This window comes from Apus apus, chromosome 1, assembly GCF_020740795.1.
Source record: "Apus apus isolate bApuApu2 chromosome 1, bApuApu2.pri.cur, whole genome shotgun sequence".
In the NCBI taxonomy this organism is placed as follows: Eukaryota; Metazoa; Chordata; class Aves; order Apodiformes; family Apodidae; genus Apus; species Apus apus.
Window position 1 is genome coordinate 134,519,869 of NC_067282.1, and position 22,968 is coordinate 134,542,836.

A 22,968-nucleotide genomic window follows, 5' to 3' on the forward strand; every position below is an offset into this window, starting at 1 on the left:
GTAGATCTCAAGTCTCTGTGAGGACACTCAATACAAGGAGATTTTGTGTAGGAGAGGAATCAGAAAGATCTCCACATGTGCCTGGCTTTTATTTTATGGAAACATTCCTTTCCACACCAAGCAAGATGAAGCTGTATTTCTATTTGCATTACTAGTGATGTCAGTCTTGGTAGAGCCTAAGAAGCAAAAGCAGTTCCATGAACAACAAACTGGTTTTACCTTTTTTTTTCTTTCCTAATGGAGTTAACTGTGCTGTGCCAGATTCCACCAGTTTGTTTGTAGGTAAGGTCTGAGGCACTTGATTGCAGTTTCTTTCTGAGTAGGCTCATTCTGACATGGCTTACAGAAGAGATACCCACTTTATACCTAAGGCTGTGCTAAGTACCAGTCTTTTTCAGAACACTATAAACAAAGAATAGCTAATCTTTCTACTATGCAGCTGGGTTTCTCAGTTCAACTCTGTTAAGGTACAAATCACATTCATAGCCCAGTAAGCATTTTCAGAAGATGATCACATTAAGAGTCGTTGGCCAAATGGTTCCTAAAAGCCTTCAATTGATAGTATTTTTGCAGTTTGGAAAGATCATATTTCATTTGACACATTAGCAACAATAGTGTATGTTTTTAAGATGCATATTCAAGAAAATAAAGAACATTAGCGCAGAGAGCTTAAGTTATTTTAAATTCTGGTCTAATGTATATTTATAAAAATATCTATAAACACCACTTTATGGCCAAAGAGCTATGAAATTTGGGTTGTATTACTCATTAGGGTTAACCCTGAAACAGCCACAGGAGTCTACATGAAGCCTTTAGTTGAGTCCTTGGGGCCCATCTAGTCTGGCTGGGAAGTTACGCTGAGCTTCCTGCTATGAAGTTTAGTTGCACTTCTGCCCTTTTTGTAGCCTTCATGGCTAGAAATGCCCATGTCCCATGAGGCTGGGCCATTCCAGCTGCATAGCCCCCTCCAGAGCATCCTGCTTGGCTTCCTGCCCTTCTGCCAGCCTTTTCCTGCCTGCTGCTCCTGTAGCAAGATGCAGCATGGAGGGGTTGGGGCAGGATTACTAGGAGCTTTTCACAAAAGCAACATGAAGCAGGTAACCTGTAATACAGGCTGTGATGTATTATGTGCTTGGAGAGCAGGTCCCCATGTAATGCAGGAGGGTGACAAAATACTGGTTTCCTAGAAAATTCCTTGGATTGGCTTCAACATCTATCTAGGTGGTGTTATAAGGAGAGTTTGGTCTTTAAGCATGTGTGAAGTGTCTTAAATTGCAAAACAAGCAAAAGCAAAATCGCAATGACCTGCAAATATAATTCACTTAATGTTTCCCAGCTCCCAGGGTCTTTCATCTCTTTCCACGTCTGTAAGATGCAGGTGTTACTGGAAAGCACCAAAACCTTCAGACAAAAGAATTAAATAATGCATGTGAGCAGAAATTATATAGGGAAAACTGTACGTTGCCAGTACTTGCTGGTATCCAGGTTTTATGCTTAGAACTAAGTCTTATTTTTCCTGATCTTTTGGTTTAAGGATTTACTAAAACACATCTCCAGTAATTTACTTGTAATTATACTGCAAAATTAATGTGAATTATGTAACTCACTAAAGGCAATTCTTCCATTAGAAAAATTGAATCACATGGAGATGTAACTGTGCAGACAAAAGCCTAATTGAAAATGTACTGGTTTTCCTTTATTCAGCATTGTATTTATATTGTCCCTTACACAGTCACCAGTTTATAACTTAATATTGGTACCTTTATTTTGCAGATCATTGAAAAAATCTGCTGTCTGCAGCTAATTAATATGTATCAAGATCTTTTGACACTTTCTTTACCCAGGAATTTCCACCTTCCTTTGTAGTTACATGAAGTAAAATACTTCTCATTGGCACTGCCCTTTTCCTATAACTTTATTCACTGGAGCAATTATTTTCTTAGGTGTTTTCAAAAATCAGCAAATCTGAAGGGTTGTCTTAAGAACATGCAAAGTATCTGTCTTAAGACTTCTATTTCTCATTTTATCCTTATTTCATAATTGAATTCCTGAATTCTGCAGCTAACTTTGTTAGTTTCTTTCCTCATCGTTCCCTCATTACAGCATGGTTTGAGTTCTGCCAGAACTAACTTACTGAAATGTTTGGCTTCTTTCCAAAGGTATCAAGTTTCATTAGAGAACAGGCACATCAACAGATTCAAATGATAGTTATTTCTCTAAAGGAAGAGTTTTACTCCAAAGCAGATGCATTGATTGGAGTGTGTCCAGAGGTAACAATTAATCATTACCAGATTTTGTTAAATAACACATGCTGGGTTTTCTTGAAGTACTGATTTACACCGTAAATGTTACTATAGTGAATCATGTATGTAATTGTGTTGCTGGGTTTGAGCTAATTTGGGTTCAGAAATAAGTGCAGATACTGGCTTGATTAAAAGATTGCTTTGGTAACTCAAGCTCATTACCATATCTCATAGTCATTTATTGACTGCTTACTTGAGATAACTGGAATGTTGTAAATGGTATGGTCCCTTCTCTTCCCAGCGTGATGACTTCATGTTCAGCCGAGTGCTGACTTTGGATCTGACCGCGTACCCAGACACTGAGGACCGGGAAAGAGAGAGGCACAAACGCAGCTCTGTTTTGGAATAAAGCACGGATGATTTCAGGGCCAGGTGACAACAAGAGCTGTGCCGACAGTAGTAAACTGTTACCCACCAGTTTTGTATGTTTGAATGTTGCTGTTAGACATTGATAAGACAAATGTTCACCTTTCAAACAAAGCAGTTTTCTACTGTTACTCCTAGATACAGTTTTGTTAAATAGCCAGAAGTTACTGAAGTGTTTACATTCTGTTAAGCACAGCTTCAAGTGTTTTGGGGGGTTTGCCTTAAGATGAGGGATTATAGGTTCACACAAGCACACTATTACTAAGAAAAAGCCTCTTGTTTTTCTTATGTGTTTAAACGTATCTCTGGTGCACTGCTTAGATACATGCTGCTGCTGCCTAAGACCTTTACAATCTCCCTCTTGTGTGTTGCAGCTGCATCTGTTTGCCTTCAGGTGGGATTTACTTCCTTTTCAAAACATGAAGATATTGGTATCTGGCCACTGTCTTATGTGACTTTTGTGACACACTTGGTGTATCTCTGTAGGTATGATATAACCTGGAAAAAAGTCACCTTTGAGGCATTCTAATCCACACAGGTGGAAAGAGCAAAACAGGTGTGAGTCAGATGCCATGCAAGTGGCAGCCTTAGGAAAAAAATATCTTGTTCTGCAGTTGAGATTTTTATTACATATCTGTCCCAGGAAAGTCAAGCGTATTTTGATGGTCATGGTCCATCCAAGAAGCAAAGTTACTGAATTGGTTACAGAACACTCTTTGAGAGCCTGAATCACTTAATCTGGTTTGTTTCACCTTGGTGTATGTTGAAGAGCTTTATTGTTGTTCATAAGAATTGTATGTTTTCGTGTTCATATGTTAGCTTCCTTTTGTCCCCCACACTGTGTGTGCACATCTACCTTGTCAGGTGTTGCCAGTACTGTGCTTGTTGCACACAACTGCTGTCTGGACGTGTGGGGTAAACTGCAAAAGGAAGGAAGGCCATGTGAGCAGCAGATAAGCATTCACATGGGAACACTTCAACATCAATGTCTCCACTTACGCTGCAGACAGATGTTTATCAAACACTTACGTTGCTGCCACACTTAAAATAAAATTATTAATTCTGAGTGGAAGTTATTCTTTAGCACCAGTCCCTTACTTCAGCATCCAGTGACAGCTGTGGAAATACTTCACCATAGTGTGAAGGATGAAGAGCAGCCTCCAGTGATCTTCAAAGATCTTTGACCCACCTCAGTCTGTGCATTGCAAATTCAGAGGTTTTGGGTTGGCTTGTGTTTTTTTAACCATTTGCTAGGAACAGTTGGTTGAAATAGAAAAATACAGTAAAGAATCAAACAGTCTGAAGAATGGTGAAAGCTACACATTTTATCTACTACACAAGAACAGTCTATTTGGCTTTAAATATTTTAATAAAAGCACAGCTTGAGCAAAACAGGATAATAAGTGGTCAACAAGATTGTTTTCAGTAAATATCTTACTCCCATTTTAAAAAATAATTAACTAGAAACAGCCATTGATCATACAATCAGCAAACAATTTAACAGGACTGTGTGTGGTTGGTTCTTTCATGGTACTTGGGTAATAATTTGAACAGGGCCTTAAATAAGTTACTTTTTCAATTAACAGATAAATGGAACTGACAAGTTTCTGGTTCTGTCCCTTTTGACTGTATTTTAAACCCTGAGGTAGCTACAAGGCAATCCCATCCCTAAGATGATAAAAATGTATTATTTGGTTGTGGGCGGGAGGAACAAAACCAGAACTAAGCATTTGTACCTTCTTAATGTGTATGTTAGGAATTAAAATAACCCCTTACTTACTCATTGGCTTTTCAGGATACAAATAAAGGGCACTTGAGTCAGGGGAGACTGTTGTATGAGTTGCAGTTCAGCAGTGTCTACAAAACAGAAGAATCACCACTACTGGGTGTAAGCTGATCCTTAACAAAGGGAGGGGGATGTGATTTCCTAATGTGGATCTGACTTCAGGCACAAGACACAGAGTTACAGGAGTTGAGGCTTGGGCTTAAATAATTGCAGTAATCAGGGTCATAAGTAGCTCAGCTCAACTGATTAAATTTTGCTGCAGCTTGAAGCAACAATTTAAGTGTTCTAAGCTGATTCATCAGCTTCCAAAATAGCATGACTGATCAGGCATGCTATTTTGGATGCTGATGGATCAACTTGGAACACTTACCAGTCTAGCAAAGAAGCATGAACCTTGCTTTTCAGCTTGTCATTTTCACGCATCCATGTGACATCGGAGTGAAGAGCTGCCATACCACAATAGAGGGAAAGGTCATCTGCCAGCCCCATCACTTCCATTCCCTGTAAAACCTTGTAATACATCCTACCCACAGGGAACATAAGCAGAGGAACCTGACTGAAAGAACCTTCCATGCCTGCCAGATATGAATGTGCTGGTATCAGAACAAAGAATGGTCCTGAACATGCTCCCCTGCAGACATGGAGGTGAGAGGCAGCCAGAAGATTACCAGTGTTAGCAACTGGACCATTAATTATGTCAGTTTAGTGCTGAGGCAATTCAGTGGTAGGTGAAGTAACAGAACCTCAGAAAAAAAAACGGGGTTAACGCAGACCCTGACCTTAGTAATTTCATTAGTTCAACTGAAGTCAAACTTACACACTAGAAACTGTCTACACACATGTAAGTTGATACTAACTGGTTTTAATTCTGCTGCATTAGGACTATCCATGTTCTGCTTTCTGAGAGCAGCATACTCTCTGATTTAAACAATATTTAAAATAGAAATTCACTGCAAAGACATCAGTAAGCCCCCCTGTATATATGGTATATCCTCACTGATAACATTCATATGACATCCTTTTCTCCCCATGTCATCTCATGCCTTTAACAGGCTGATAAATGAAAATACTCATGCTAGACGTGGAAAATAGGCAGGTTATGGTGATGCTGCTTCTATGAATGTGAAACAATTCTTCCTGTTCCTAACAGCTTGGGGCTCTGAATCTGAAGCTTGTGAGCAGCCTTGTGCTGACAGACACCTGAAGAGTTCAACCTCCAGCAGCTTCACTGTGGTTCTGCTGGTGAGAAAATAATAGAAAACCCTTCATTTTAAAGGCAACTAACAGACAGTCACAGGTGTGCCAAAAGTAATTGCTGACAAACATCACCTCTGTTGTGGCTTCATCATAGTAACAGCTTGGTCCAACTGGCTTGAAGCACAGGCAGAGAACTTGCACCTCCTTCTAAGTGACCCTGCAGACACAGTTTAGTGGTACTGAAGTGCAGGGACAGCGACTACTATGCCTCTCAAGCTTTACATACATTACACATTTACAGCTTTGAGAAAGAAAAGGCTAAGATAAACAATTTTTATTCCACTTAAAACCATGGAAATACTCAGCTCTAAACTGTTCATGCAGCAGATGTAAAACACCTACTGTTAAAAAAGATTCCGGGATGCATTGTGGGTTGTTTTTTTTTTTCATTAAGTAGTGGGTATGACATTATCTGACTGCTTGATTCTCTTAGGAGAGTCAATGCCATTTTCTCCTAACTTCCTTTTAGCACAGTCCAAACATGAAGTTGCTGTGGGGGAAGAGAGAGGAAAAAAAAGGAAATATTTAAATATTTTAATGTTGCTGTCTACGTGTACTCTGTGTAGTTTTTATTACACCACACTGGTCTGGTTCTATTTGGATTCTCAATTACAACACTAGACCTGCTGAATGTTTGCACCGATTCAGTGATCTCATGCTCTTTCTCAACACTGAGCTCTGGTACTAATTAGCTACGTCCTGGTTTATATATTATACAGCTGCCTTTTGAAGAAAATAATTACAGACTTTGTATGATAATGCCTGTGGAGTTCACAGGTGAGAAGCTGCTTTAAAGTTTGGATCCCTTAATTCACACCAAAAAAATCTTGGTGTGAGCTATGAAGAGCACTGCTGGACAGCAAAAATGAAAGGGAAATTCCTTCAAAATCAGGACATCCATCACTTACAACTCCAGACACATATTTTTGCAGGGTATTCTACTAATCTGTGATAAGGAATAATTTTATTTTCTTTACTTGCTATGTGTTCCAAAATACAAGTAAATGGGTGCTAAAATTACTTGTAATGAGGGTGCTAATAAGTTAGTAAAGGAACATGATGTTAGGTAGAACTGAAATAAGATGTGTGGAAAATTCACCTTCAGTACTACACACTAAAGCTTGAGATTCAGTCTTCTGCACCTTAAGAAAGGCATTCAAAATAGCCAAACATATGTTTGGAAATACAAGCCAAATCTTCATGGATGTTAGTATCTTATAATATTCTTTTCAGCATTAATACATTTTAATAATACACATTTACTGGAACTTCTCCACTCTGTCATTTGTCATTTTATTGACTGCTGAAAGCCAGCAGTTATCCACTAATATGTAGAAAGAAGGGGGAAAAAAAAAATAAAATAAATCACTTAAGCAGACTCAAGAGCCAAATCAGAATGCTGCACAGTAATAATGTAATGACTCTCTAAAAAACTTATTTTCAACTCTCCAATAGATTATGGAACTGTCTGAGAAAACAAGAACATTACTTACCCAATAAGGTTGTGCTGTCCACTCTCTCAGCATCTAGAGAAATGTAAGGCCAACAGCACAAGTTAGCATCCAAAAAGTTTTTATACGTTTATGCAACATCCCCAAATGGCAAGGTTGTATTTAGAACCATAGAATGATTGCTTTGGAAGGGACCTTAAAGACCATCTAGTTCCAACCTCCCTGCATGGGCAGGGGCACCTCCCACTAGACCAGGTTGCTCAGAGCCCCATCCAACCCAGTCCTGAACACTTCCAGGGACAGGGCTTCCATAACCTCCCCGGGCAACCTGTTCCAACATCTCGCTACCCTCACAGTGAAGGATTTCTTCCTAAGCTCTAACCTAAACTCCCCTCTTCCAGTTTAAAACTGTTACTCCTGCTCCTATCACTCCAGCCCCTGATAAAGAGTCCCTCCCATTTTCTTGTACATCCCCTTAGCTACTGGAAAGCTGCTTATGAGGCTCTCCCCAGGGCTTTCTTCAGGGTGAACAGCCCCAACTCTCTCAGCCTGTCTTCATAGCAGAGGTGCTCCAACCCTTTGATCATCTTCATGGCCATCCTCTGGACTCACTTCACCAGCTCCATGTCCTTCCTGTGTTGGCTCCAGAACTGGACACAGCACTCCAGGTGGGGGTCTCACGAGACCAGAGTAGAGGGAGAGAATCACCTCCCTTGTCCTGCTGGCCACACTTCCTTTGATGCAGCCCAGGATACATCTGGCTTTCTGGGCTACAAGCGCACATTGCTGGCTCATGCTGAGCTTCTCATCAACCAACACCTCCAAGTCCTTCTCTGCAGCGCTGCTCTCAAGCCATTCTACCCCTCAGCCTGTATTTGTGCCTGGACTGCAGGACCTTGCACTTGGTCTTGTTGAACTTAATGAGGTTTGCCCAGACCCACCTCTCCAGCCTGTCCAGGTCCCTCTGGATGGCCTTCCTTCCCTCCAGCATGTTGAGCATCCCACACAGCTTGGTGTCATAAGCAAACAAGCTGAGGGTGCACTCAGTCCCACCGTCCATGTTCCCATCAAAGACATTAAACTACTGGTCCCAATACTGACACCTGAGGAACATGACTCATCACTGCTTTCTACCCAGACATCAAGCTGTTGACCACAACTCTTTCAGTGCAACCATCCAGCCAGTTTCTTATCCACCAAGTGGTCCACCATTCAAATCCAAGTCTCTCCAATCTAGAGACAAGGATGTCACACAGGACAGTGTCAAATGCTTAGCCCAAGTCCAGGCAAATGACATCAGCAGCTCTTCCCTTACCCACCACTGCTGTAACCCCATCATAGAAGGCCACCAAATTTGTCAGGCATGATTTGCCCTTAGTGAAGCCATAGTGGCTGTTTTCCTGTTTTCCACATGTGCCTCAGCATAGTTTTCAGGAGGATCTGCTCAATGATCTTGCCAGGAACAGAGGTGAGACTGGCCTGTTGTTCCTCAAATCTTCCTTTTTTCTCTTTTTTAAAAATGGGGGTTATGTTTCCCGTTTTCCAGTCACTGGGAACTTCCCCAGACTGCCACAACTTCTCAGATATGATGGACAGTGGCTTAGCAACTTTATCTGCTTCATCTGTAGACTGAGAATTCTACCAGGGGATGACTGCTACGTTCCAGGCTACCTCCAATCTTGACTTCTATGACAGCAAGTAACAGGTCCAGCAGTGCCTCTCCCCTGGTCAGGCTCTCTATCACCTGTCCTAAGAAGTCATCTTCAATCACTCTGGTAGTTTCCTGGACTGCTTGCAGCTCCCTGTGCTGCTTTGCCAGCAGATGTCCAGGTGGCTAAAGTTTCCTATCAGGATCAAGACCTGTATTTCTCATTTCTTTCATACAACCCTTTTAACAAACTCCTTCTGCTATTTTGTAGAAAAAAGTTTGTAAATAAGTATGAGAAAAATGAAACCTGACAGTCTGGTAACATAAAGAGCAGTTACACACATTTGAAGACAGCTTTGTTTGGGATCTTGACTTGTAAATGAGATCAACAAGATTTTGAAGTCAGAGTCAGGGTGCTCTTCTTCCAAGTATTGTGCCAATCAGTAATTCCACTGAACAAAAAGGGGGAGCAGGACAGTTTGGTTTTGCATGTATTTCCATTTAAAGTTTACTTACAGGTATCTCCCACCCTGTTCTGATATCAAAGTCTGCTTTGCAATAAATTGGTTACTCCAGACCAAACAGGCTGTAGACACTGCTCAGAGTCTAAGAAGTATGTCTGTCACATCCACCAACAGCAGGCTGAGGCCAGTTCGGTGTCTGAAGTTGCACCTCAACTTCCTCTCTAGAACACAGACAAACTTCCTGAAATCTAGATGCTGTGTAGATATTTTTTCTAGCCTTCATAGGCAGAAAAGTCTAATCCAGTCTAAGGGTAATATTCATCCAGTTCAAAAAAACTTTACATAATTTGGGCATACATCTGCAGGGGGCAGGTGCTGCTACACATGACTTGGGAATAATTTTAGACAAAACAGTTTCACTGGCATGTGAAGCCATACTCTTCCTATGGCCATTTACTCTTGTTATTTTCCTTAGTTCTCTGGATCAGCTATAGTAGAATTGTCCTTGTTTGGAAAACATTAAAGAAACCTCTTCCTTTCAACATAAATTTTTTGGTTTTCCATGGTTTTGTATTAAAGGCTCTTCAGTGTTACAGCTAAAGAATGTTAGGAGTTAGGAGAAAACAGGATGGAAGGGGGCAAGTAAGGGAAGCAGGTGAATGGACCTAGTTGGCAAAATCTAGCTCCCTATCAATGCAGGACTGTAACCTTAAAAGGTATAAAGTTATTTCCCATTTTAGCATTAAACACTCCCTGCAGAACGCCACTCACTGTCACAAATGGATTATTATTCCACAGCCTCTTCTATTCTATTGTCACAAAATATTCTCACTATTTTCCCCCCATTTGCCCTACTATATTAAGCCAAACAGTATTTGGTGTACTGATTTATTTTCACATTCTATTCTTAATCAGGTATTATGGCCCAACCAGCTTAGCCCACCAGTTAATTCCTTCAGTTATTTTAGTCTCTTTTTTCTCACATGTCGTATTTCACATAATGTAATACTTAATATACTGGAGTAGTTCACACCACAAAAATACACCAAGTAAGCACCTTAATGAAATGCTAACAAAAAGACAAATTCAGAATTAAAGATTAGATTTGCAAATATCCACAAATCTTGCAGAAAGAAATCTGACTACAATTTTCTCACGCTCCCACTCTGTGTGCCACTCGTAAGCAAAGATGCTGCAGAGGCCCAGTGCTACCTACACACAAGGTTAACACCTCAGCCCAGCTGCCAAGTGTTCAGACACAGTATCCTGCTACTTACCTAACCAAAATGTTCTTATGAAAAAGGATATATTACCTGGACTTCTCTGCTTGCAGATTTGAGCAGTCAGATCTTGTACATACTCTGGGAATTGTTTAAAGCAGTCCCCGTAGGACACGACTTTTATTCCATGCAGCAGCATATCTGCCTGGAGCTTAAAAAAGTGGTCTTCATTTTCCTTAAGCACCAACATATAATGTTCTAAATCCACTTTATTCTTTACAGTATAAAGAAAAAGAGCTTGAAATATCTGATCACGCAGAGTCTCTCCGCAGCCCAAAAACAAAAAAGATTTGGTCCGATACAAATTTTGAAGAACTTCCTGTAGGAAACACAAACACAAAAGCTACACTTACTTCAGTTCTCAAAAGGCCAAGGTAAGAACTTCTAAAATGTGTCAGGCTTGAAAGGAGAAGCAGAGCAGACACCACTACTGAACTGAATTAAGCATATGTTTTAAGATCAAGGCAAACTGACACTTCATAAGCACTGTTTCTACCCCAAAAAAAGTATACTGACAAATCAAAGTTACCATACAAAATAAAGTACATATGTAAATATTTCCAGTAAGGGAAAGAATTACAAAGACAGAATGTTGGGCTCCCATCAGGTCATTCTGTAAATAAGGAAAATTAGTATTCTCGACCCAATGATTGCCTTCAAAATACCCAAGATAAAACATTAAGTCCAGGATCCAGAGCTGGTAGCATCTTAAGCCCCCTAAAAAATGAATCCAAGCAATCAGATGGTGATGGACCCTTGTTCTGGTGTCTGGTATTTTGGGGCTACTGTTCTTTCATGAGATAAATACAAAATATATAAAACTATGACATACAGCCCAGGGATCCAACAGCACTGCCCTTCTTCTGAGTGCCAATTATTTCATTTGTACGAGCTGACAAAACCCTACCCTTAGGTAGTGGGGTACGCAGTGATTACAATAAAATAGTTTGGCAAAACATGGGAAAAATGTTAAAGGGCACAAACCATGACTTCAGGATCTTGAGTCACATCTTTATATCCCGAGGGATCTAGCACCATTCCACAGGGATCTGTATATAAGCCATGAATATGAAGGACTCCATGTTTGATATGACCCCTTGCCCACTGAAGAACCTAAAAGAAATCATGCAAGTTACATTATTTTGTTACACTATAATATACTACAATAACCAAGATTCTGCAAAAATAAGACAGCTACCCTAATCCTAAAAACCACTTAAAGCAGAAGCAACCTCTTTTGTACTTTTCTGCAGCAAGAGATAATTTTAATTACTTATTGCACAGCTTGCTTTAAATTATAACAAAGAGGTGATTGCTGATACTGAAAATCTCTCTTTTTGGTCTAAACAAGCATTCAGCTAACAAGGCAGTTCTAGCAATGCTGACAGAAAAGGTAAGCAAAATCATATTTGTGATGATAACAATTACGTCACCTAAGTTAAATAAGTCTGTGGGTTTTTTTCCCAAGGAGTGTGGGGTAATTGGTTAATAAATGCCACTGAAATTCTCTTTAGTAACCATTACCAGATTATTCAGAATAAAGACACATAAAACAGATGTCTGTACAACAGCTGTTAGCATATAGACATGCTTTGCCAAGTAAGAAGTTTTAGCCTCGACACTGTTTAAACAGGAAAACATCTTTCATTGAAGCTTACAAGATGCCTTCTCTTACAATAAGTCTAGAAATGTTACTACTCTCATCATACCTTATCCTTATCTTTCAAGTCTAGAGATTCCATAGGTTTACCCTGTTGGTGACCAAAGAGTTCAAGTAAATTATCATAGTTTGTAGTAAGAACCATTGTGCCTCTCTCCATAAGTCTCAGGATCGACTGCAGAATGATGGGATTCTGAATGTGTTGCTCTAAATTATCAAACACCTCCATTAAGCAATCCTGGAAGAAGTTGGGCTTTGTATCCCCAGTGCGCTGGAGAAAGAAAAAGATGAACAGCTTGTTAAAATCATATGCACCATTATTAATTGCCTCCAAGAGAAAACCCTCCTCACTTGCCTACTTAATGCCAAAGCATTTCTCTAAAAGAGCACTTGCATAGTATACCAAGCATAAAGGTCTGAATGTACCAAACCATCAAGAACAATCTCATATTATTCAGGTGCTCTTGCCTCCACTTAACGCAGCTCAAAATAATAGTCTGGTCTTCCCAAGGAAGCTTGTACTACAGGCACAATAAAACAAAACTATTTTGCTACAGTTGAAACCTCACTCATCATTTCTAAACAAACCTGAAAGCACACTTTCCTAAAAGCACAGGCTGCATTTGCCCAAAGTACCTCCTGAGACTGACAGGAATGTGTAACAATTTTTTTAAATATACAGGCTTCCTATTCGATTAATTGTATTGCACACAGAACAAACGTCTGTTCCTAAGCCAAATATAGTTACTGGCCCAACTGCATGTAAAAGTTAAGTGTACTGAAATGAACATTCCCTGGATTCAGAGCCTGCAATCACTGTCTGATCTAAGGCTATCAGCAAGGTCAAGCTCTACCTGTGTCTTCTACCTGCATGTCTAGTTTTAGCCAGCAGAGCTATAAATTCCTCTTTCAGTTACAAGAAACATTATGGTCAATATTTAATAGTCAGGACTCTAGCTTGCCTTCATTATCATGAAAATTTACACTAAAAACCAAGGATTTTTTACCCTCTCCAAAATGTGCAGTGCACTATATGATTTCCATTAAAAATTCAGTTTCTCCCAGAAAAATGTATTGTCTTAGAAAGCTGAAAAGAATCTGGTAACAAGAGTGTATCATAATTTTAGAAATCAGTTTAAGTTATAAACATACTCACTGGTGACATTTTCCTGATGAGATCATGTGCCACCACAAGCAGGTCTCTATCTTTGATTACTTTTTTACGGAATTCAGCAACATCTCCCGGATGAAGAACTTCCAGCTGTTCAGCTGCTTCAATCACAGCCTCGATGCAGCTTCTCCAAGAGCACAGAGCTGGGATTCCTGGTGCTACTGCAGCACTTACCCCAGTTCCAATTACAAGAAGAAGGTCCTGAGGCTGCTTTCTTATAAGACTTTTTAAGAACTTCCTTTTAAACAGAAAACAAAAATCTTCATTCCTTACAGTGCATTTTCTAGCTTGTCTGAAGATGTCACAACTGACTCAAAGTCCACGTGACCTATTAACCCGTGTGCAAAAATACTAACCAACAAAAAAGGAACCAAGTTCTCCATTTCCATGCAGAAGAATAGTAGCAGCAGCAGTTCACAGCCTTCCCCAAACTGACATTATACTTTGTTTTTGTCATTTTAGACAAAATTAATTTAAGCCAAAAAACAGCAACAACTTCAAATCACTACTGTCTTTGAGATCCAAACTGAAAATTACCAGTTTTCAGTCCCCTGGGTTAGCCAAACACCATTTCAAACCATTTTTTTTTTAAAAAGGTAGTGAAAAGACTACCCAAGGACTTCATACTTGTCTGATAGAAAGCAAGTAGAACTATTTCAAAAGGACAAGTCACGGTATTCCAAAGGAACACATTTTTGTTTTCCTGGGAAAAAGCAGTATCTTTTATTCTCACTTTAGGATACATGGACATTAAGAACAGTCATGCTTGCTCAGATCAAGGGTTTGTCTCATTCACTACTCAGATGTTACTCACCACAGATTACTCTCAAAGATGTATTTAGTCCTATGTCAGGATTCACTGTGCACCACTTTCATGATTACTTTGCAAAGAAGTGAAAACTCATTTAAACCACACAGTGAAATCACTGTATACAAACAAGGATTTCAGTAATATAAAACCTTAGAATTCCCTTGACTAGAGATGAACTCCCTCTACAGATTTTTAATTCCTGGTGTCTGGTAATACGGATGTTTAACATTTCTTACTTCACAGTCACCTGAAACTATATAGATAAAATTACCATGTTGAACTTGAAATAGCCTAGGGCAAAGCAATTAATAAACACATAAATAAGGTCGTTAGCTAGCCTAGAAATAATATGTTGCTAATAATCCCCATGCCTTCCTGCTACATTCAGCACAAACTGTTTCCTCTCAGCAAGTGCATTATTTATTCCTCACTAACACCTTAAATGAGGATGTACCATTCAGTCAGTGGTGAAACTAGTTTCTGGGATAATTTCAAGTTTTCAAGCATGATCTTGCTCTCATATGCAAGTTTCAATAATGTATTTCCACTATGTTTACAGATTTTAAGAGACAGTTTTGTATAACCTCTGCAACACAAGATACCTGGACTTCTGCTCACTTCTCGTTGTCGATTGTTCTGACGAATCCATCTCTGAGCCCTAAGTAAAATAAAAAGCACAGTAATTCTTAATTATTCTACCTTAAAAAAGGCCAACATTAAAACCAGATGTATTAGTGTTAGGATTTTCTATTTATTCTTATAAACTATTTTAAAATCAAGAGTCTGTACATCACATCACAACACACTGACAGAAACAAGACTCACAAAGTATGAGCGTGTAAAGCAGCCACAGCTCCACTTAAGCTCAGTCAATTGACATTTTGGAAACTGATGGAGAGATGCCTATTCATGCAGCTGAAAAATACTTGCCTAAATTCAAGATGAAATTTATCATCCCCTATAAAATGATAATTAATTTCAAGTATGTATTTTTTGAATATTTTTAAAAATAATAATCAGTTGATTCAACCAAGTTGGTGGAAAACAGACTTCTGCAACACATAATGATCATGAAAGGTCCTCTGGTAGCCACGTGGCTACTTGACCAGGTCATACAAACATGAAAGACTCACTTTTTCCTCAGGAAATACTTTAAATGAAAACTTACTTCTGTATCATCTATATTATGTCTGAAGCATGAGAAGAACTGTATACCGGGAAAATAATTTGGCTACAGTATTGTCACTTTGAAATCCCCAGGTTTCATTACTTCTCAGTTTTGTTTTTATAAGGATGTATTTTTTGTGTGGCTTTGAAACAGATCTTAATTTGTGGTTGTGAAGAGCAGTTGTGTAGACCCTAATCCCTCAAATAAGCATTCTGCCAGACCCTGTGGCTCATAAGGCTACTTGCCAGCAATGAGGTTCACATGCTGGAAGCTAATTTGGAAGAAAGAGGCCTGAGTTTGGAGATCACTTGACTGGAAAAAAAAAAAAAAAATTCACAAAAAAACGCTGAAGAACAAAATTTTTTAATCCCCCACCCTATGATAGGGGAACATCAGCATTTCTGAGACAGACATGCAGACCTCTTCTTCAAATGCCTTTTCAAATGCCTCAGGTGTCTTTTCAAGTGGAAAAAACCTTTCTTCCCTGAACATTCTACAAAGACGTCACAGTACCATCTGAAGAACGTTAGCTCGTTAAAAATTCAGAACAATAACCTGTGTAGAAAAAAACCTTCAAAATCTAGGGAACGTTTCCTTTACATATGGAAAAGATGAGTTCAACAACGCAAAAAAACCCACATGAAGTGCTACTTATTTTCTTTAAAAAAAATAAAAATACTTATTTTATAACCCTATCCAGTGAAGTATTTAGGAAAGAACAGCCTAAAGCTTTAATAACTACATTAGTAACTTACCTGAATTATTAAAATAAGCATCTCACTATAGGATGCTGCCAGTACAAACACTTTAGACCTCATGGTTTCCTTTTATCCCTTGAAGTTGCTTCCTGGAAGCACAAGCTGTGCAAATAAGTGGCAGTGATTATCACCAACCCATTAACAGCTAAATGGCTGCAGATGATACAGTTTGAATTTCTCCCTGCCTTTGAGTAATTATGACTAGTCTTGAATATTCTCTTGTTAAATGTAATAAGCACTTCTTCGATGAGCACACCTATAGAAAAACAGGACCTGGGCACCAGCATTCGACACCACTTGCTGACTTTTTAAAAGACACACTGAACGAACCCAAGGCTCACGCAGCTGCTGTTCAGTAACCTTTCCTCACAGCAGCCTGAAAATCGGACCCCACTACCACCCGGTCACGCCCGAAAGCGCTTCATGGGAGCCAGGGTTTCACTCCAAAGGCAAGGCGGGTCCACCCGAACAAATTCCGATTATCATACTTTCTTCCTGTTCCAGAAAATAAGTTTTAAGGACCTCGCTATGAAAGAAGAGCTCTGAATCACCGACTGAAACTTCAGCTCAGTGGTCCGACTGACACAAACGACTTTTTCCAGGCGGTTTAACGCTGGAAAACAGTCTGAAATATCCAACAGCAGGTAACCACCGGGCAAAGGAAAACCTCTTTCCCCACCCCTACCTGCCCCCCCGATTCTCTCTGGGGGGGTAGGGGAAAATAAGCACAGCAAACCAACCCGAGCATGGGGCCGGGCCGGGCAGGGCAGCAGCTCCTGCCGAGTTCAGCTCCCCCTCTCCCGGCGCAGCCCCTGCCGCCTCCAGCCCGGCCCTGCCCTCCGCACCTGCGAGCCAGGACCTGCCGCCCTCCCGGCCCGGCCTGCCCCGCACGGCGAGCGGCCCTGCCCGGCCGGGAACCGCAGCCCTTCCCACCCACCCACCTGCCGAGCGGAGGAGCCCTGCGGCCGCAGCCCCCGCCCCGCCGGGCCCGTCCTTGTCGCCGCGGGGGAGATGGGGGAGATGGCGGAGCAGAGCGGGGCAGCGGCCGCCCCGTCCCGTCCCGTCCCGCCGGGCCGTCACCTCAGGGAGCGGCCCCGCCCCGGGCTCCCCCGCGACCACCGGCCGCGTCCCCTTCCACCAAACCTTCCCCGCCGCCGGGGAAACAGCCGCTCCCGGAGAAACGTTCCGCCCGAGACGGGCTCCCGGCCGGCGGGAGCGGCCCGGCCTGCCGGTGCGTGGCGGGGGGCACAGGCCCGCACGGCCCGAGGCCGCGCTTCCCTCCCTGAGCTGGGAGGAGAGCCCCGACAAGGCGGGAGGTTCTTCGTAGCCCGACCCGCCACCTGGCCGCCCGCGAGCCTGTGTGGCAGAAAAGAAGCGGCTGTCGCTTACCGGAGGGAAGGAGCTGCTGAGGTGAGGGCGGGGCAGTCAGGAGAGGCGTTAGGGCAGTGGAAAAAAAAAAAGCCAAAACAAGGACACGAGAACCACGAGAAGACGGCAGCCTTGCCTTCCGTGGCTGCAGGGCCGCGGGCTGAGGCGTGATTGGGCATCCTGGTGCACGCACAGCAGCGGGCGGCGTGTGCTGCGGGAGCAGGGCCGGGGCTCTCCTCCTCTTCAAGCTGCTTCGCTGCTCTCTCTTTCTGATTTTCAACCTCTGGAAGCCCAGGAACTCAAAAGTTCCTTCACTGCGGCTTATGCAGGCACTCGGCTCACACTACTTAGCTCGGTCCCCACCCTGTTCGTGCCTCGGGAACGTGGCAGGTTCAGCGAGGTGCAGTCGGGTGTGTGGAGCCCCTGGCTGTGCCCGAGGACACCGCTGCACAAGGGCCCCCCCAAATCCCAGGTGCAAAACCGTTGGCAAAGTCTCACTGTCCGGTTTGACTTTCTTAGGAGGAGTTTTCAAGACTACTTGTCATACCATTTCACAGGCTTCTGAAGAAATACCGGCGTAAGCTTCCCAAACGGGTCTTGAAAGATTTTGTTTCTCTAGTCAGTTACTTCTGTTGTTGTGGGTACAATCAGGATTTACAGCTTTTCCGTGCCTATGTAATAGATTTGAACGTTCTCTTTGTTAAATGTCAGTGTTGTGTTGATATTGTGATATAGTTCTGGGAAGAATTGTGGTTAGGATGGCCAGCTTTACAGATGAAACATAAACCTAGTGGTTTTAGTCCACAGCCGCTGTTTCCTTTGGCAAGAAGAGTTTTGTTGACCACACTGACTTCACCAGCTTTCAATTTGCCTGAGAACGCTGTGTCCATGTCCTTGTGAACTGTTCCCTAGACATCACTTCTCACTTTTGTCATTTTTTTACATCACAAGTCACCCTAGGAAGGCTCAACAAACATTTGGAGAATCATATTGATGGTGGTAAGGAAGAGGGAGGATAGAATCAGAGAGAAAAGGAAGGGAAAAGAAAATAATGTAACTACAGCCTCACCTGAAAATTTTAGTTTGATTGTGTTAGAGAAGCTTGGCAATTATTCTAGCTCTTCACTTTTCACCCTTTGCTACTGCCAGTCAGTCAGCAAGGTATTTTAACGTGCTTATATTTAGGGTTCAGTAACCCTGAAGGTCAAAGATCTTGTGTTCTAAAAGAACCAGGTGATAGTCTGCTTCTTTAACCCCAGTAAGTATGTGGGAAATCCAGCTTGGAATGCCATTTGACACTGCATTGTAAAGATATTGGAATGTATTACTAAATAATTTGCTGGATATCTTAGAATATTTTGTGAGCTGTAGATGGGCGTCACAAAGACTTGCTAAATGTTTTCCTGAGCTTGAGTCTCAAGGTCATACCCATCCCCTGGATTCACAATACCTCCTGTTCTCCTTTGTTTAGCATTAATTTAAAAAGAATGTGAAAGGAAATACTAGTGAAGAAAGGCCCTTGAAAGCTTTCCTATTTTTCAGTCTGGATCAATTCATCTGATAAATGTTATTACCTTTTCCTGTAAGTCTAGTTCCTTTTATATCCTTAGACTACAATAACTATTATTTAAACACCCCGACAGTACTCACAACAGTAATACGTTACTTAGCTCTGGATTCCCCTGCAAGGGGTTTGGGAAGTCACTAAGGACAAAAAATATCAAATACTTTTAAATCCTGTATGGTCTAAAATACCCATATAAATACAATCAAAAGGAGGTTTATTATCCTTTTCCAAATCTACAGTGAGAGTTACCAATGTATTATTTTTCATTTTATTTCCTTATTATTCAAACTGCATATGAGACAAGCAAACATCTTTACAAGAACATTGGCATGAAGTTAAGCAGAAAAAGTCATGGTGAGAAGAGAATGATGAAGAGTGTTGAAACCTGTAAGCTTTTAAATAAGAAGGAATTTCATTTAAGGAGCAACAAAGTAAGGCAAGTACTGTTGCTACAATTGAGAAACTCTGAGAGGGTAAAACACATTTTAAATAAAATAACTACAGAAGCTTACCCCTTGATTCAACCTAGGATTTCTCTCTCTCGTGTTATAGTAAATTCATTTGTTTACCCAATTGTACTAAAAGATACATTTTTTCAGTTGTTTATTTTGGGCTTTCTTGCAGACTTTGGAAATACAACTCAAAGTGATGTAATCAGGATAAGAAATGCAGCTGGTTGCTTTTGGCAGGAAGAGGCAATGCGTCTGATTATTCAGCTGTGTTTTTATGCACTGGGATGTAATGTTGATTTACTTTTGACATCTTGATGTCTAATAAAATATGATAAAGTAAATCCTTGTTTATGTTATGCCAGAACCTACCGGTTTGAAAGAAAACAAGTAAAACTGGTAATGAAAGCTTATTGAGCTTGCTGAAAGGTATCTTTAAGAAACCAGCTAACTCATGTCTTATTTTTTTTCATAGCAGGAAGCCAGTTTGCCCCTGTTGATTGAGATAAAATTCCTTCTACATGCACAGTGGAACTGCTAGTTACTCCCTGGCCAGTGATTACTTTTCTCTGCTTCAGAGCTGACTGGACCTTACTAGTTTGTCATCTTTGTAAACATAATAGTTTATAAAACGCTTTGAAGAAGAAAGATACTATCAGAAATTCAAAGTATGTTTTTAAAAGCCAGTGTCAGTTCACTTAGAGTTTGCCTATGATTGAACGTGGAGATTAATTTTCAAAGACAACCTTTTAATTTTTCCTTTCAGCACTCTACATGAATAAGCCCTGCAGAGTGGCATGATCTGTAAAATAATTCTGTAGGTAACTGCAGGTGTACACTAGAGCTTATTCTTAAAGCTGCCAATTGATAAGCGCTTAGCAGAGCACAGCTACATGCCAGTTCTGCACCCTGCCTCTCTCATGCTGTCTGAATCACAGTCAGTAGTCTTCAGTCTGCACAGCTTGCTGCTGCTGTGCTCAGCTTTCAATGAGATAGGGAAAGAGATGATAAGCTACAGCTTCTTGGGAAGCTTTTTTTGAGGTCCCTTTTGAATAGCAGTATAAGCTTAAATAGTAAAAAACTTTAATAAAAGGTTTGACTGTACACTGAACACAGGACAAAATGCCAGAATATGATTTTATAGTATGCTCCCTTTTAGGATTAAACATAACCTGTTCAGTCCATTTACCCTGGTGTCATTTTTTCTCCCCATAATAAATCAATCCAATAATTAACAAGTAATAATTTCATAATTAATTTTGGAATAATAAATTAATTCCTATCATTAAAACCCATTTTCTAGAGACCAGAAACATTAGCATCAGTGAGAGTGTAATCATTTCAGTATAGTGACATGTGGAAAAAACACATGTATTAAAAAGTGTAAATGATGGAGGACATTAGCTTTGTTAGCTCAAGTCTTTCTGACCTAGAACTATTTATGTGAAAGTCTGAATACATAACTTTGCTTTGAGAAACTAAGGAGTGTAATGGACTGGAATTTCCTTTGATTAAATAGGTTGTCTCTGACAAAAATAAAAACCAACAACAGAGGAGCTCTGTCACAAGGCCTTTATCTGTTCTGAACAGCAACAATGTGTGAAGCAGTGTGAAAGGGAGAAAAGCCATTTTGAAGGAGAGGCAGAACTGTGATGAAGAAAGAAGCAAAAACAAAACCAAAGATAAGATGGTACGAGAAGAAAAAAAAGGACAAAAAGGGTAAAAGGAAACAAAATATTACAGAAACTAGAAGGAATGGATTTAAATCAAGCATATTACTGTAACAAATGGACAGAGAGAAAGCCAGAAAAGAAGCTGAAAATACTAAAATTTCGCTTGAATAAGTTGCTGCTTGGTAAAAAACACATCTAGGTCAGAGAATTTAATCTTGGGAATATTATTTTAAGAACTTGTTGGTGAACTGGAATAAAAGTCTTTCTTCATTGTCAAATACCAGATTCTGAAAATGTTTGCCAAAATATTTGCAGAAATAAAATAGACATGAATCAGAACAAAAGTATAGGTGTTACTGTGCTCTGTTAGAACATATCAGAGACGGTAGGTACTAACTAATAAAGGGGTTTTTTTCTGCTTGGCTGGGTGTTTGTGGTCCAATGGCTACTGCTTCTTAGGCATATTTTTAACAAGCTTAAAAATACAATCAAAAGAGCCCCAAGCAGAGAGCTATAAGGGTGACCGGCCCATGTGTCCAGTATGCCCATGAAATGCATACTTAAGTAAACTTCAGAAGAAGTGCACTAGAGAAGCATCGGTCCAAATCCTAGACTTCTCTTCAACGACAGCAAAAAAGGAGCCCTGAGGACAGGAACCCCATGACCCTGCACAGTGGTGGCCAGTAAGACTGGGCTGTCTGATGTACTGATCAGCTGGGGAATTGCTTGCATAATAATAATGCCTTTGAATGTGCAAATGTAGTTGCTTCTAGTATACAAACCTTTGCTTTGAGGTGGTTGGTAACACAATCTCTCCTGTAGCTTAAATAGTTGTGCTTAACTCCTAATTTGAGGGTATACCTCAGGTTATCTGTAACTGTTATTCCTGTGAAGTCAGGACCAAGTCTACAGGGGAAGGTGTGAATGTAGGTAGCACTTAAGCCCAGGGACACAAGCCAAATGAAATCTTACTCAAGAAGCAAAGTTGTTTGTATCTAGCCAGCTGCCGTGCTTATACCCCGTAGAATGCCTAATGAGAAATTAAGCATTATACCACATATATGTTACACTTGTTTGGACTAATATCACCAACAGATGAGAACCAGATGATGTATTATATATGATTTTTGGTGTCTCTCAGTTACCAATCTCATTTATCACATTGTAACAAAGCATTTTGATAAAATTTATGCTGTCATTCCAATTAGGATTACAGATCCCAGCCCAGGGATATTTGCACATTTACCTTCTGTTCTTTCATTTGAGATTCTGGGCCTTCATGCAGAAACTCATAAATACTAATAATACATTCAGGCACTTTTATCATAGCAAAGTATTCAGGCCTCAGCTTTAAATATTTGAATACTATGTGACCCATAAATGCTTGAAATGTTGTAATGTGAAGGTCCTGTATTCTACATAAGATAAAAGTTATTAGATTACTTTTGAGTTTTAATATTTTACTAGAATATACTACAATAAGAAATTTCTGTAACTGTCTCTAAGTCTCTTTAAATGAGGCATAAAAGGCTCCATAATCTCAAATTTTGCTGGATTTATTGTGCAAGTCTAGTACTGACCCATATTGGAATATGACTGTCTTCAGAATTCCTAATTCCTAATAAGAAACAGCAAAATTAGAATTGGGTTTGTTCCACTAGTTCAATCTTGATTATAGCACATGGTAGTTCATTTGTGCATAGCTTTTAAAGTCAGCTTTCTGATAAATGCTGTCTTCTGCTACATCCCTTATAGTGACTCTTAGAAGTAGAGATGGGGAAAAAAAAA

The 22,968-nt window shown here is 40.4% G+C and overlaps 2 protein-coding genes across 4 annotated transcripts in view; one reads left to right on the forward strand and one right to left on the reverse strand.

The window, feature by feature from the left end:
• SMC1B (structural maintenance of chromosomes 1B) overlaps positions 1-2,652 on the forward strand; it is a 34,902-nt gene extending 32,250 nt beyond the window's left edge. The window contains exons 24-25 of the mRNA XM_051621677.1: positions 2,160-2,270; positions 2,545-2,652. Coding sequence (XP_051477637.1) covers positions 2,160-2,270; positions 2,545-2,652 — 219 coding nt within the window. The remainder of the gene's footprint in view (positions 1-2,159; positions 2,271-2,544) is intronic.
• On the reverse strand, positions 2,589-17,573 carry FAM118A (family with sequence similarity 118 member A). 3 transcript variants are annotated; one of them, XM_051621700.1, is made up of 9 exons: positions 17,065-17,143; positions 14,800-14,855; positions 13,372-13,624; positions 12,265-12,486; positions 11,540-11,668; positions 10,589-10,874; positions 7,206-7,238; positions 6,055-6,202; positions 2,589-2,638 (listed from the first exon to the last, which is right to left on the reverse strand). In XM_051621700.1, the coding sequence occupies exons 2-8, from the start codon at positions 14,844-14,846 to the stop codon at positions 6,102-6,104; spliced, it is 1,071 nt and encodes a 356-aa protein (XP_051477660.1). In that variant the 5' UTR covers positions 14,847-14,855; positions 17,065-17,143; the 3' UTR covers positions 2,589-2,638; positions 6,055-6,101. The 3 variants fall into 3 exon arrangements, with proteins under 3 accessions (XP_051477660.1, XP_051477651.1, XP_051477669.1); XM_051621691.1 differs by lacking the exons at positions 2,589-2,638; positions 17,065-17,143 and adding an exon at positions 17,513-17,573 and having other exon boundaries at positions 4,020-6,202; XM_051621709.1 differs by lacking the exon at positions 2,589-2,638 and having other exon boundaries at positions 4,020-6,202; positions 17,065-17,185.
• Positions 17,574-22,968: the final 5,395 nt, after the last annotated feature.

Coding starts and splice junctions, on each gene's coding strand:
- FAM118A (XM_051621700.1), bottom strand. CDS start 14,846: ATGGATTCGTCAGAACAATCGACAACGAGAAGTGAGCAGAAGTCCAG. Junction 10,875..11,539: donor CTCAAGATCCTGAAGTCATG/GTTTGTGCCCTT, acceptor TGTTTCCTACAG/GAAGTTCTTCAAAATTTGTA. Junction 6,203..7,205: donor GGACAGCACAACCTTATTGG/GTAAGTAATGTT, acceptor CTTCCCCCACAG/CAACTTCATGTTTGGACTGT.